Consider the following 14,524-nt stretch of genomic DNA (forward strand, 5'->3'; position numbering starts at 1 on the left):
ATATTTTTATATTAAAAGCAAAATATATCAATAATTTTTATACTAATATTTAGTTTTAAATATTTAAATTAAATTAATTTTTCGCTTTTCTTTACTAACTTGTTATGGTTTTTGTAATTCATTTTACCAATCCACTTATCCAAATAATCAGTCTATTCCAATCTTAAAATAGAAGTTTATACAAACTAAACAAATTACACTTTTAATTAATTAATATTTTAATTGGATAAATTATATATATATATATATATATATATATATATATATATATATAATTATTTCATCGTAATTAATAATTAACTAGTATTATTTAAATATTAAATCTTTATATTTCTAAAAATAAAAAAATAAATTACTCTAAAATTTTGAAAGAAAAAACTAATTTTAATTTTTACTTAAATTAAAAAATAAAAACATATTTAACTATATATATTAATCTCTAATATTTTCAAAGACAGGGCCATGAATGAAAAAAGAACTAGGCCTTGAAGAAGAGATGCAGAATAAAGAAAATGAATTAAAGAGTTGGTAATAAAGTTATTGAAAGATAATTAAAGAGGTGTGTGAGTAAGAAAGTTAATGATGAGACAATGAAAAAAAAAATATTTCATTATTTGTAAAAAGACAAAATGTTGTAAATGTGTGGGGTTTAACAATTAAATAAGTTTTATTAACAATTAAATATTTCAATTATTGCACTATCTCTATTAAATGTAATAATTAATGAAGTTGGCATAAGCATTTATATCTTCTAGATAACCACGAGAATATCTTAACGTTGTTATTTTTATATAAATTTAAATATTAATTTGATTTTTAATTTTTTTAGCTCACTGAATATAATTCTAATATTTATTTTAATTTAATTTTAATTTTTATCAATTTTATTTAATTTGTTTTTTAAATAGTTAATAAACAATAAATGATGTTTATTATATGTAAGTGATTTTTTAATTGAAATTTTGCTATATTCTTAACATATACGAAAAGATTTAAGAATGACTTATTTAAACTGAAAATGTTACACATATATATTAAACTCGATATTTCAAAGGAAACCCGTTAACTCTCTTTTCTTATATCTATGGAAAATTTCTTAAATTTAAAAGGTATAATTATATACAAATAATTATCTTAAATATATCACTAGAAAAAAAATAATTTAAAGCAATATAAGTTGGGGTACGTGAGATGGAAAAATTTCTTTTAATAACTTTTTTATAATTTTTAATAATACATACTTGATAATTTATATTAGTTCATTTTAAATATTTTTTTAAAATTAAATTTAACCAGAACAATAAATAAATTAGCGATAGGTAACATATTTTATTATAAAAAATTATTAAAATAACATAATGGTACTTAGATAATATTTTTTTGACAATATTTAAATAATATTATTATATAATTAATTTATAATAATATTTTTAATTATTATTATTATTAATTGTGAAACCAAACACACAAAATAACATATAAATAATATCTAAATATTATCAAAAATATATTGTTTAAATATCATTATCCTATTATCCTAAAGCTATATTATCTCTTCTTTGAGATATTATCCTTCTGAAGAAGAAAGAGAAAACAAAGATAGATTGGTCAATGTGTTAATGTGTTGATGTTTCTCTCTTCAAACTTGAGCAAGCTGGCTAACCTTTGGTCAACCAATGAATGAAAAAAGACAACTTTCAGCAAACTTTCTTTATTACTTCTTTCTTCTTCATTGATATCCGTGTGAGAGAAGCCAAAGAAAACTACGAACTCATGTGGATGTGAACCTTTTCTTCTGTTTTTTTCGTGAAAACTTCAAGCTTCTCGAACGTGTACGGAACCAAGCCATACCCTTCTGTGTTCTTCCCTGTGAGGATTCCAAAATTTAATTACTCACCTTCAATTTCAACCATTTTGGTCTTTCTTCACTTGGTTTTTCCTTCTGAATCCTGTTTGTGTGACTTACCCGATTCTGGTTCGTTTTGCATGTGCTGTGTACATGACAAGTTGTTTTTTTGTGTCAATGTTTTTTTTTTTCTCTGATGGTTAATGTTTTTGCTCTTTCGGGTTGCTTAAAGTTTGAAAATTTTTGCAATTCTAGTATAGAGATGCATCTGGGGTATCGTTATTCACTGCATAGTTGTGCTTTGCTGCTTTGTAGGTTGTAATGGTATCATGGGGTTTTGTTCTTGACAGTCATTGATTTTGGTGATTTGTTGAATGATAGCAAGTTGATCAGAGACCGTGCTTAAGAATCATAGGTAAGTGTTTATGCTATTAACTGCTTTTACTTTTCACTGCATAGCTGTGTTTTCCTTCTTTCTAGGTGGTAATGGTATCATGGGGACCTAATCTTGAAAATAATTTTTGTTGTGGTTTGTTGCATTGATAACAGGTTAATCAGAAACTGTTCATGAGAATCATAGCTCATTGGCGTGAAGGGGATTTATCCCAGACAATATTTTTTTATTTTTTTTTGTGATTTGTTGAATTGATAGCAGATTAATCAGAGAATGTGCATAGTTAATTGTTAATGCTGTGAAGTGCTTTTTCTATTCAATGCTTTCTTGTGTTTTTCTTCTTTGTAGATTGTAATGGTGTCAAGGAGGTTGATTCTTGACAATAATTTTGTCGTGAATTGTTGAATTGATATCAGGTTAATCAGAGACTGTGCATAAGAAGCATAGCTAATTGTTTATGCTGAGAAGTGCTTTTTATATTCACTACTTTGTTGTGTTTTTCTACTTTGTAGATGATAATGGTACCAAGAGGGTTTATTCCTGACAAAATTTTTGTGAATTGTTGAATTGATAACAGGCTGAACAGAGATTGTGCATGTTAAATAAGCATAGCTGATTGGTTATGCAATGAAGTGCTTTCACTATTTCAGAGATAAATCTAGAAACGGTAGGCAAAGGTCAGCACCTGAACTGAAGGAGAAAGAGCAACTGGACTTTTCAGGGGCTGAGAGAGTCACCAAGTCTTCAAGCTCATCTGCTTCACCCCGTGGTATACCGGAACTGTATGAGGAGAAGGGTCAGAATTTGAGGGTCTTCTCCCTCTCAGAGCTCAAGCGTGCAACAAGTGATTTCAACAGGCTTTTTAAGATAGGAGAAGGTGGATTTGGAAGTGTGTTTAAAGGTTCAATCCAGCCTGCTGATGGGAATGGGAATCCTGTTGTAGTTGCTATCAAAAGGCTTAACAAGGATGCCTTACAGGTATGAGACTCAACAATTTCTTTGGGATGTAATTGATCAGAGACTTCTGCATACAAACTCTTATGTTTATGGTTCAAAGCATTTAGAGTGCAATTGTCACCATTTCCAGTAGTGTCTGTGTCTGTGTCTGTGTGTCAGTGTCCCATGTTGTCTCATACATGTGTCTGTGTCTGATATGTATTGGACGCATGCGTGTCCGAGCTTCATATCATTCATATTCTTCATCCTCAATGGATCAGAATTTTTGTCTCACCCAATAGATTAAGTCATATCATCCGCTACACAGTCTATCTACTATTTTAACATTTGTAAAAGTAGGGAGATTGGCTGGTGGGAAGACTCTAATTTCCTCTGTTATTAAGTTATCTAAAAACTAACTGGTAGTACCTCATTACATTAGTCTGCGTTAATGTGTTTATAAACGAGTTATGTTCAAAAAGACATCAATAGATGTCTATGCATTTATAGTTGCTTCTTTCATCCTTGGACCTTAGGTTCAAGATGAGATAGTGAGTGTTGGAAATAATCTTCTTTTTAGTGGCAAAGATCTCTCACTTATGAGTTGTATATTTACTGCTAATTAATGGGATTTCTTCAGGCAATTCAAACACAAAATCTTCTCTTACAAAAAATTAATAAGATACTTTTCTTGTTATATTTGTTGCCATATCTTTTTACTCAAAAAATTATTGGAATTGAACTTAATGTTCAGTATGTTAAGGTATAATTTACATATACAGAAATTGTACGGTAATGTAACTCCATAAATGGATTTCTGCATGTATGGTACAAATTATTTATTATACTTCTTAATCAAAAAACCCTATATCATCCTTAATTTAAAGTACAGAGGAATTATTTTGATGGATCTTTTACTCTAACGTGCTAATTAGATATAATAGACAAGATTTCTTTCTTGCTAAGGTCCTGAAATATCAATTATGTTCTAAAAATTTGTTAGTAATTGAATAATTGGATATGGTGACATGAGGACATCCTTTGACTATTTTTCCTTCTTTCATGTAGGGCCACAAGCAATGGTTGACTGAAGTTCAGTTTCTTGGTGTTGTGGAACACCCAAATCTTGTCAAGCTTATTGGATACTGTGCTTTGGACGACGAACGAGGCATCCAGAGACTACTCGTATATGAATACATGCCGAACAAAAGCTTAGAGTTTCATCTTTTCAATAAAGCTTATGATCCTCTTCCTTGGAAAACTAGACTTGAAATAGCACTTGGAGCAGCTCAAGGGTTAACTTATCTTCATGAACAACTAGAAATTCAGGTTAGATTTAAGAAATATGTTTATAGATTATACCTGCTCTTCCTTAGAGATATATATGATCATTCATTGCCTTCGCCTAACATTTTAAGCTCATATGAAACATGGTCCATATTACTGTTTTAATGCCTTTACAACCACATGGTCTGGGATCAAGCAGCTATTTCATAATTTATCGACATGATTTTGTCAGTATAGCTATAGTAAAATATATAATTCATAACTTTATACCACAAACTAACAGTGGCAACTCAACGGAGTAATACCATAATCTTGGATTTCACATTATTAATTACCATTTTTCCTATCATTGAATTGCTTTTCTCAGTTTGATATAGCTTTTAATTTGTATTTATATCTCCTGAACTTTTCTTCCTCTGCTTTTAACAATTTGTATGCAAATTCTTTAGGTGATATATCGAGATTTTAAATCTTCAAATATATTACTGGATGGAGATTTTAAGCCAAAGCTTTCTGATTTTGGACTTGCCAGGGAAGGGCCAGTAGCTGGTGATACTCATGTTTCAACCGCTGTAAGTGCCATGCTATATTCAGCAGAGTTATCACATTGCATGCATTTTTCTGCATAGATTCTGAATTTAATTGTACTATTTGTTGGAAGTTTCACATCGACGACAAAAGATAAGACAAATTCTTTCTAATACTATTCGTAAACTTGACTTACCAAATATTTAACAACAAAAGTCTTATCCTACCTCATGAAATCAGCCACATGGATTTCATGACTTCATTGAACTTGATTATTCACCCCAAGATGCCTCTCAATTTTTTCTTGTGGCCTTTCTAACTGATGCTCCCAATGGCAATCTTTGCATGGTGTCTAAACTACTTCAGTGGCTTTTCTCTCATTCTTCCTTTATCAATGTCAGTCCTGTTAAGAATTTAAGCATGAGTTAAAAGTCTTGAATAGAAATGAAAATGTTGAACACTATATAAGAAAAACAAAACCTACAAACGTTAAACTTTCAACCGTAATTTCAGAGTCGATGGTTTGTCTTGGTGTTCGGTTTAAGCTGAGATAAGTATGTCCAATTATGGTAAAGACCCAACTGTAGTTAGGGGTAGTGAGTGTGTTGAGATAAATGCATGGACAATTCATACTTCAGAGTTGGTCAATCTCCTCAATCTAATCCAGTATAAAAACAAATCCAACAAAACAATTATCTTCTTTATATAATCAATATCAAAGTTATGTATGATTATAATGTGGCTATGCAAACATTTTTTCATGTTAGGTGATGGGGACGTATGGTTATGCTGCTCCAGATTACATTGAGACAGGTCATCTCACAGCCAAGAGTGATGTGTGGAGTTTTGGAGTGGTTTTATATGAAATGCTTACTGGCAGGCGTTCAATGGAAAGAAACAGGCCTAAATCAGAGAAGAAACTGCTGGAGTGGGTGAAGCAATACCCTTCTGACAGCAAGAAGTTTGACACAATAATTGATCAGCGACTTCAGGGAGAGTATTCCAAGAATGGAGCAAGAAAACTTGCAAAACTCGCCGATCATTGCCTGCGTAAGAGCGCGAAAGATCGGCCGACGATGAGTCAGGTGGTGGAGAGACTCAAGCAGATAATGGAAGACAGTGATGAGGCAGATGACAGAAGTGTTGAGGTATCAGAAAATGGTCAAGCTGAGGCTGAAGAGAAGGGAAATCAATTAAGGTCTTCAGAGCTGTGGAAAAAGAGGATGGAACATCTTGCAAAACTTGGTGAAAGTGTGGAGAGTGCTGGCAGAAAAAGATTTATGATCCTTCATAGAGCCAATGTGTCCTCATAGTTTCATCTCTAGAAAACATTTCATTTTGCCTAAGTGTAGGTGAGAACAAGGTTCATCTCTAGAATATATTTTGACAATACTTTTTGATAATTTTTTATACAACGGAACACGTGTTATCACTTTATTGGTCTATTTGAGTTTATGTTTAAAAAAATATTTAAAACGGACCAATCACAAGCTGTCATGTATGCGTTATCAAAAAATTATTAAAAAAGTGTTGTTAAAAGAATTTTTTCTTTGTCATATATGTGTTTAAATGCTCCCAAGCCAATCTTTATGTGATATGTTATCAACTCTTTTTCTCAAAGTAAAGCATATGATTATTTAGAATAATGGTATTATGACATACTTTTATATTCATTTGAGACAGAATATAAAAATAAAATGGTTATAAAAGTGTAAACTTTTGTATTTTTTCAATAAATAAAAGAATAAAAATAAATAAAGATAGTGTTAAATAAATATAGGAAATTTAGATGTGTCAAATAATATTTTTCGATTATTTATGTTACATATTAAAATGGCTTAGGATTTGAAGTTGGAACTTAAAGTTCAAAAATAGAATGTGTCATTGTATTCAAGTCTCTTTTAGTATTAAGTAGAATGATGAGAATTCTTATGATGTTGCTAAACTTTTAGGTTTAATGGTGTTGTAATAAAATATATATATAATAATCTTTTTAGATTTTTGTTTTTAAAGCTTTTTATCATCTTTTTAAAAATTCTGACTTTCATTTTATCAATATAGATTAAAGACTGTTTGAATGATAATTGAAATAAGATGTTTACTGCCATGAAGCATATAAAAATTTTGTATAGTAATAAAAAAATCACCTTTTTATTCATAAATAAATAAAAAACTTAAAAAAATCCAAATTCTTTATCAATCTATCAACATTATTAGAATCATTCAACTATCCAAATATTTATACTTTGATTACATTCCAAATTAAGAACTAAATCGATAGAACAATTACAATTTAATTTATTAAACACAGAACCAAACTTCGAAATCATGATGTATTTTCATTGATCAAGGGTCATTATCTTGACAAATCGACAACATCCTCCAAAAAATTATTATTCATTTTTGTATAAAATTGAAAACTTTGGCCTTGTCTCTATCATATGAACAGATGAGAAGTTAAAATGAATTTAATGTTTGGTACGTTTCAGTGACTGACTTATTATGTCACTGTTATTATTATTATTATATAAAAGCCTACACGTTAGACCTCATTGACTGTGATATTAATTAGGTAAGCAGATTCATCAACTTCAATTAATAATTGACAACAATAATTAATAAAAGTTATAAAACTAAATTACCTGTCACATTTTCCTTTTGTTCCCTTCTGCTAATTTTTCATGCATTAAATTTGGGTCAAGTATTCTAAAAAAAATATTGATATTTTTGGTAATATTTTTTATTTTAACATTATTTATGTATTTTTTGTGATTAGTTTAAAATTTTTCTACAATTAATTATAATAGTCATAAATATCAATATAAACCAATCACATAATGACACATGGATAATTTAAATATTGTTAAAAAATATTATTATAAAAAAATTAAAAAAAAGAATGGAACATCACTACTTTTTCAACTGCGTTCTTCTTCCTCCATCTTGTGAGTGTAGTTAGAATCATTGACTTGTTTGCTGAGCTAGTTGGCTGCATCCTCAGCTTCAATTTCATGTCATATAATTTATATTAGATTAAAAAAATACCCAATGACATATTTATAAATAAATTATATTTTTTAATTCTGACGTAAAATCCACGTTTACATCTAACTATCATATGATTACTTTTGGAAATTTCAATAATAATTGATTTTGTATTTTTAATTTATTATTTGTGTACAGTTTTTTCATTAGTATAATTTTTACTAATACAGAGTTAGCTTCCCGCATAATATGTTTCGATTTTGACGAAACACGTCATAAATAATATAATGATATTTTTGTAAGTTTTACGAATATATAAGCTTCAATTTACTCAAGAATCAAAATCGTATATACTTTTTTTTGTTTTCGGTTAAAAGACAACGAAAACCTAAAGGTACCAAATATTTAAAATATTTCAAAAAATTGAGAGTTTAAACTATTATCTGAAAGGATCATGGATTCAGTTATTTACATAATCGTTGTTACAAGATCTTTAAAAACTGACAATTTTAAATTATTTTTTCTAAACAAGATTTATGGCTTTGGTTATTTATAGAATTGTTGTCTTAGGATCTTTGAAAATTGGTTATTACATGTCTGAATAGTTTTTATGGTCTCAATTGTTTGTAAAATCGATGTCATAGAGTATTTATTGTTCGATTTTATGTAAAACCAAAGTCAAAAGTTTGATTCAAATTTCAAAATTATTAGTGAAAATTTTAATTTTTTTTTTCATTTACCAACTTTAGGCATCCGTTTTACTAATAATTGATGTCATAGAAGTGCTATTTTTTCGGTTATCAAAATAACTGAAGCAATATGTCTTTCCAAGGTTAAAATTTTGCAAAAAATCACAAAGGACCCATTTCTACGATTTTCTTCTTCCTTTCATATGTGTGAACCACCATCGTTGCATGGTCTCCTTATCTTCGAATGTGAATGCCACTATCACTACATGAAGTTGTTGTACCTTTCATTTGTTGTTGTCACCATCGTGCCACCTCTTCATCCATTCTTTGCTTTTGTCATTTATCTTCTTCGTTGTGATGAGCGTGATTCTCTTTGTTTTTTATGTGTTTTTATGATCGCTTTTGTTTTTGAGACTAATATGTTGTTTGTATTTATGTCTAGGTACTGTATTTTTGTGGTGGAATTTTGTACCTTTCCAAATCATGGTAGTTTCATCCTTCTCCATTGTTATCCACTTTTCACACTCCCGGGTTCCTAATATTATCTTTAAAATTCACTTTTTAATATGAGCCTATAATTTTATAGTACGTTGTTTATTTTTTGTAAGTTAGATATGTGATTAATTGTATGTTTAAATATATTGTTGTATTGAGTTAGTCTTAGTTTTCCATTTGAGATTGAATACAAAAATTATTTACTATCTCCAAGGTTTTTGAAAAAATATAATTTTTTAAACATGAATGTAAGAGGAGACGGTAGTAATAATTTACAAGTATTGAATCTTGGATCATTTGGTTGGACAATTTAAGAAGATTAATCACTTTGTAAGTGTAGTTTGGTAACTTGTAAGTTTCACCTATGATTTTAAAGTATATAACAATTAAGTTATTATCAATTCAGGCATCATTGGTAACTATTTGTGGTTTTCCTACCGGACTATTGTTGTGTGATTTTGCTCATTGTACAAGTCTCACTCAAACATCTTAGACAAGTAATAGATTGGTAACAACCTCAATGTTATGAATTTTCTTTATGATATAAGTGTATCCTAGAACTTTATTTTTTTCATAGTTCAATTGCAACACTTATAATGTTGTCAGGAAAATCAATTGCTAAGACTAAAAAGCTTGGATGGTTAGCCTTCAAAGGTTTGGTATTTTAGTCCATAATTTCTTATACTTGTTTTATTTCAGCAATGTTCCTTCATTATTTATAATTAGGATGATATATTAATGTAATAAACAAACTGACTCATATGAGTGGGATTACTAGGCAATGCATTAGATGATGACCATTATTCATGCCTATATTACAACTGGTTAGAAAACAATAATATTTGCATTGAATCAATTTTCTTTCTCTATTATTTGGAAATCATACACCCTAATTGAAATCATTATGTTTTGTGCATATATTCAACATTTTTCTTCCAATTCACAACAACTTCATTCATTACATACGAAAAGTCTCCGCAAAATATATAATAGAAATATAATAATATATAATTGTAGTATATAATAATTTGTACATTACATTAATTTTTAGTAATAATTATGTTTTTGTTTCAATTATTGCATTAACTTATTAAGTTACATAATTTTAAAACTCTATATCAACAAACCTAATCATATAATTTTAAAATGTCATTTAATTCAATTTAATGATAATAACCTAATAATATCAATATTTTCAAATCGAAAACAAAATGGAGATAAATAAAAATACAAGATCGATTTGAGACTTTTCTAACAAAATAAAGACTAATAAAATTATTTAACTAAATTCTAAATTTAAAAAAAAATGTAAAAAACTACAACGAACTTTATTATATTTAGAATATATCAGATATTTTATTAGATATAGTTTTATGTTACTGCATTTACGTTGAACGATTACCTATTATAAAATGAATAAAAAGAATTGTTTTGTGATAGTATATTCAATATGACAATGATATCTAGTCTTCCATTATTAACATTCTTCAAATTGAGAAAGTCACATTATCTAGAGAAAGTAAAGTAAAATTAATATGTACCTTGAGTTTTGTTAAGATTCCAGTCCTAAATTATTTGTTTACAAATAAGACAAAATAATAATCCTAAGATAATATTTTTTTGACAATATTTAAACATCATTTACATCGTATTACTTTTTTGACAATATTTAAACATCATCTATGTTGTATTGTTAAAAAAATGTTATCTAAATATACAATTATTTACGAACACCATTACCCTTAAATGTTGTGAGCTTGCACATTAAAAAATTAACATCCATTATTCCATGTGAAAAGTTGCAAAGTCATATATATAAGTGATCTTCTTGAAAATATATAAATAAATAAATAAATATAATTATATTCCAATAATGAGAATCCCTTACCAATATAAGTTATATTAAAGTGATATTCACAAGAAACTCTTGTATGAAGCTTTATAATTTTAGATTTATTAAAATTGTAACATTATATTGTACTAATTTCAATCAAATTGTTTGTAAACCCAAACTTATCAAATTAAATTTAACTTCAAAAAAACATTCATATTATATGAAAGAATTTTCCAGTCTAGAGATATATAGCTTTGGTTGCTAAAACATTCATAGTGAAAGAATAAAGATGCCAAATTTGACTAATTAATTTCATATTTAACATTCTTTTTTTTTTCATTTGCAAAAGTTCGTATATGCAATCAAAGGTAACCTATTTTAAGGATCCAAACTCTTTCCATATGGACAAATAATCGTTGGTTGTCTAGATCGAAGAAAAAATATTGGTTTCATTGAGATTTGGATTTATACGAAAATGATTCTTTAGTCACCAAGGAAAATGAAATTTGCCATGAACACAAGCTCTTGGAAGAATGTAACAAAGTTCACTCATCTAGATCTTGGATGAAGAATCTTTGACACTTTTTTCTTCATTTTCTCAAATTTTGGGAAAACAAAACACGATCTCATGATGTTTTTCTTTTTTTTCTTATAGAACACGAGAGAAAAAGAGTAAAAATAAAAGGGTCAAATCAAATATTACCAAAAAGAAAAAAAAAAGTAGCCAAAAATTCTTGTTTGGGTATTTCTTTTCTCCCAATGAAAAAAAAACAAAAAAAAAAAACCCCAACTTTTTTCTTTACAAAGACAGAGAAGATTCATCCCGGTTTCATCAGAATCTTCATGGATTATTGATTGCACTTCATCATCTTCCTTTGGAATTCTCCATTCCATCTTTTTCACTTCAAAAAAATTGGACCTTTTTCCCCATTCATCTTCATCAATCACAATCACCATCATCATCATCATCATCATGTCATGGATTGTTCCTTGATTATGCTACTGCAACTGTGCCTGTTCTCACAGCCTTATTTGTTGTGGAACTATTTTGACTGTTCTCTGATTGTCTCACACCCCTTTTGGAAGAAAGCTTCCAACTTTTCTCCTTTGCCTCATCATTCTCTATTTGCTCCTGCCTGCACTCTTTGCTGCAAAATGGTGTGTTCCCTCTGCATAAACAACAGTTACAAAACCCTCATCACAAATCTCAATCAATCTACCACAAAACAACAACAACAACAATAAGACTTCATTAAACCATTCAACTTGTAAACAATAAGAACAAAAAAATCAAATCTTTGGAGTTATTGATTGAATTAAATCAGCTGAAAAGCCAGAGAAATATTGCAGGTACTTTATTCTAGATCTGAAAACAAAGGTCTAGAACACGGCACCCCACATGGAAATTCAGTGTAAAAATGGAATTTTTCCATTGAAAGTTGAAGGAATGAACAAGAATCAGCATCTGGGGTAGGGTGAAACAGATGAGTGATCTGAATTGACCTAACCTGTACATGAAGATGTCACGGTTTTGGCCTAGTGGTTTTCTGCAAAGAAAACAAGCTTGAAGGAAGTGAGGTTCCTCAGTGGTTTTCACTTCTAGCATAGTAAAACATGCTAGATCTTGGAGAAGGAATTGAGGAAGAAGAAGAAGGTGAAGGAGGAGAAGGAAAAGTAGCCATGGATGAAAAGCTCTGAGAGAGAGAAGAGAAGAAGAAGCTAGAAAATGCAGGAATGGAACCAAAGAAAAATCGCTATTATATAATGAGAGGTTCACTTGAATTGGATTATATAAGGTAGTGCACATTGCAAACTATGCTCCTACTCCCCACCAATCATGAGCCTTTAATATTATATTATTACTATGTTCTTATTTTTTTTATAACCACGATATTTTTTAACAATATTTTAATATTATTTAGATGTGATTACGTGATTGGTTGATATTAATATTTATACAATTATTATTTAAAATGTTTGAAAAAAAATTTATCAAAATATTACTATTTTTTAACCCTATTTTCTATTTTTCTTATTACACAAATGTTTCTACCTTCGAATATTTTCAAGTTGTTAAACTTGAAAAATTAGTCAACTGCTAAATTAATACTGTTTTCTTTTAAATGTTATATATTTATTTAAAAGAAAAAACTAATGCTTTAATCATATTACTACCTACTTATACACATAATTTATCATAAAAGGTATAACTTTTCTTTCATAAGATTTAAAAAGAAAAAATAGATAGCTTTTATTTGGATTTCACATAAAAAAATCTAATTCATTTACACTTGTTAATTAAGATTTAACATTTTTACCTTTATAGAATAGATTGTTATATTTTAACATTTTATGGATTATTTATCTATTTTAACGAGAAAAAAAATTATATATATTATAGAAATTTTTAAATGATAAACACAAATAATGACATAAAAGAAACATGAATAATTGTAGAAGTTGTTAATTTTGATTAATGAATATAATAAAATGAATCATGTGATGTGTTAATAGAGAAGTTGATTGGTGGGGACAATCCAAGTGCACCAGAATAATTCTATTTCTTAAGTATATAATTAAAATGTTGATTTTTCTTTATTTTTATAAACATATAAATGTTAAATAAGATTAACTAATTAAATAAATTATAGTGTTTGTTGTTTTTTCTTTCGTTGTGGACCAAATAATAGACTAATTAGAAAAACAAAAATATTACAGTTGTTTTTTAGATAAGTTTTTCTATTTCAAAATTCTTGATTTTAATTATTCGAGAGAATAATATCGAAAGAAATTATTGTATTTATCGTTTTCAATTGTTGACCAACCAAACAATTGTCTAATTAGAACCTACCTCTCTTTTTTAAGATAATTTTTTTTTTTATTTTTAAATTGTTGTTTTGAATAATCATAGAAAAGTTTACGTTAATAAGTTATATATAAATTTATATGACAAATTAAATATTATTTTTAACTCAAGTCATATTATTATCAGTAATTTTAATATTATTATCAGTTTTTCGAAGAAAAATATTATAAAGATTCAACACTGATAAATTTTGAGAAAGCTTATACAAGAAACTAAAATATTATCTTTAGTTTAAAATTTTAAAACAATAAATTTTACATTTCTTTTATATAATATTCATATTTACTTAATGTAAAATATTCAATTTTTTACTACTCATCTTATTCTGTATTTTTTTAGAGGAAAAATCCAAGAAATTTTAGATTAATATTTCAATAATACGCGAGAAATATTCGAGCTGGTTATCACAAGAATACAATAACAACACAATTGTTGAATTTTTCTGAAGAAAAGAATTAAAAGAGTTTAACAATAATAAATTATGAAAAAAAATATGTAAAAAATTAATTATATCATTTTTATCTAAAAATTTTAACGGTTAAGTATTATATTAGTCTCTATAGTTTGGAGTAATTTTGGTTTTAGTCTATTTTCAAACTAAGGTACAATTTAGTCCTTCAATTTTAGAAAACCCTGATTTTAGTCTTTTTTAACAAATTTATTT

The 14,524-nt window shown here is 27.8% G+C and overlaps 1 protein-coding gene and 1 pseudogene across 3 annotated transcripts; one reads left to right on the plus strand and one right to left on the minus strand.

The window, feature by feature from the left end:
- Window positions 1-1,605: 1,605 nt before the first annotated feature.
- LOC106772918 (probable serine/threonine-protein kinase PBL19) lies at window positions 1,606-6,575 on the plus strand. 3 transcript variants are annotated; one of them, XM_014659551.2, is made up of 6 exons: window positions 1,606-1,975; window positions 2,162-2,261; window positions 2,818-3,218; window positions 4,245-4,505; window positions 4,913-5,035; window positions 5,759-6,575. In XM_014659551.2, the coding sequence occupies exons 3-6, from the start codon at window positions 2,868-2,870 to the stop codon at window positions 6,302-6,304; spliced, it is 1,281 nt and encodes a 426-aa protein (XP_014515037.1). In that variant the 5' UTR covers window positions 1,606-1,975; window positions 2,162-2,261; window positions 2,818-2,867; the 3' UTR covers window positions 6,305-6,575. The 3 variants fall into 3 exon arrangements, with proteins under 3 accessions (XP_014515037.1, XP_014515036.1, XP_014515040.1); XM_014659550.2 differs by having other exon boundaries at window positions 1,606-1,869; XM_014659554.2 differs by lacking the exon at window positions 2,162-2,261 and having other exon boundaries at window positions 1,606-1,869.
- Window positions 6,576-11,519: 4,944 nt separating this feature from the next.
- Window positions 11,520-12,760, minus strand: LOC106773670 (annotated as a pseudogene).
- Between the last annotated feature and the right edge of the window lie 1,764 nt (window positions 12,761-14,524).

Source organism: Vigna radiata, chromosome 9 (assembly GCF_000741045.1).
Source record: "Vigna radiata var. radiata cultivar VC1973A chromosome 9, Vradiata_ver6, whole genome shotgun sequence".
In the NCBI taxonomy this organism is placed as follows: domain Eukaryota; kingdom Viridiplantae; phylum Streptophyta; class Magnoliopsida; order Fabales; family Fabaceae; genus Vigna; species Vigna radiata.

Bases quoted from the DNA above. Each gene is read 5' to 3' on its own strand.
- LOC106772918 (XM_014659551.2), top strand. From the start codon at position 2,868: ATGAAGTGCTTTCACTATTTCAGAGATAAATCTAGAAACGGTAGGCAA. The intron at 4,506-4,912 runs GTTAGATTTAAG...CAAATTCTTTAG, and splicing joins ATGAACAACTAGAAATTCAG to GTGATATATCGAGATTTTAA. The intron at 5,036-5,758 runs GTAAGTGCCATG...TTTTCATGTTAG, and splicing joins ATACTCATGTTTCAACCGCT to GTGATGGGGACGTATGGTTA.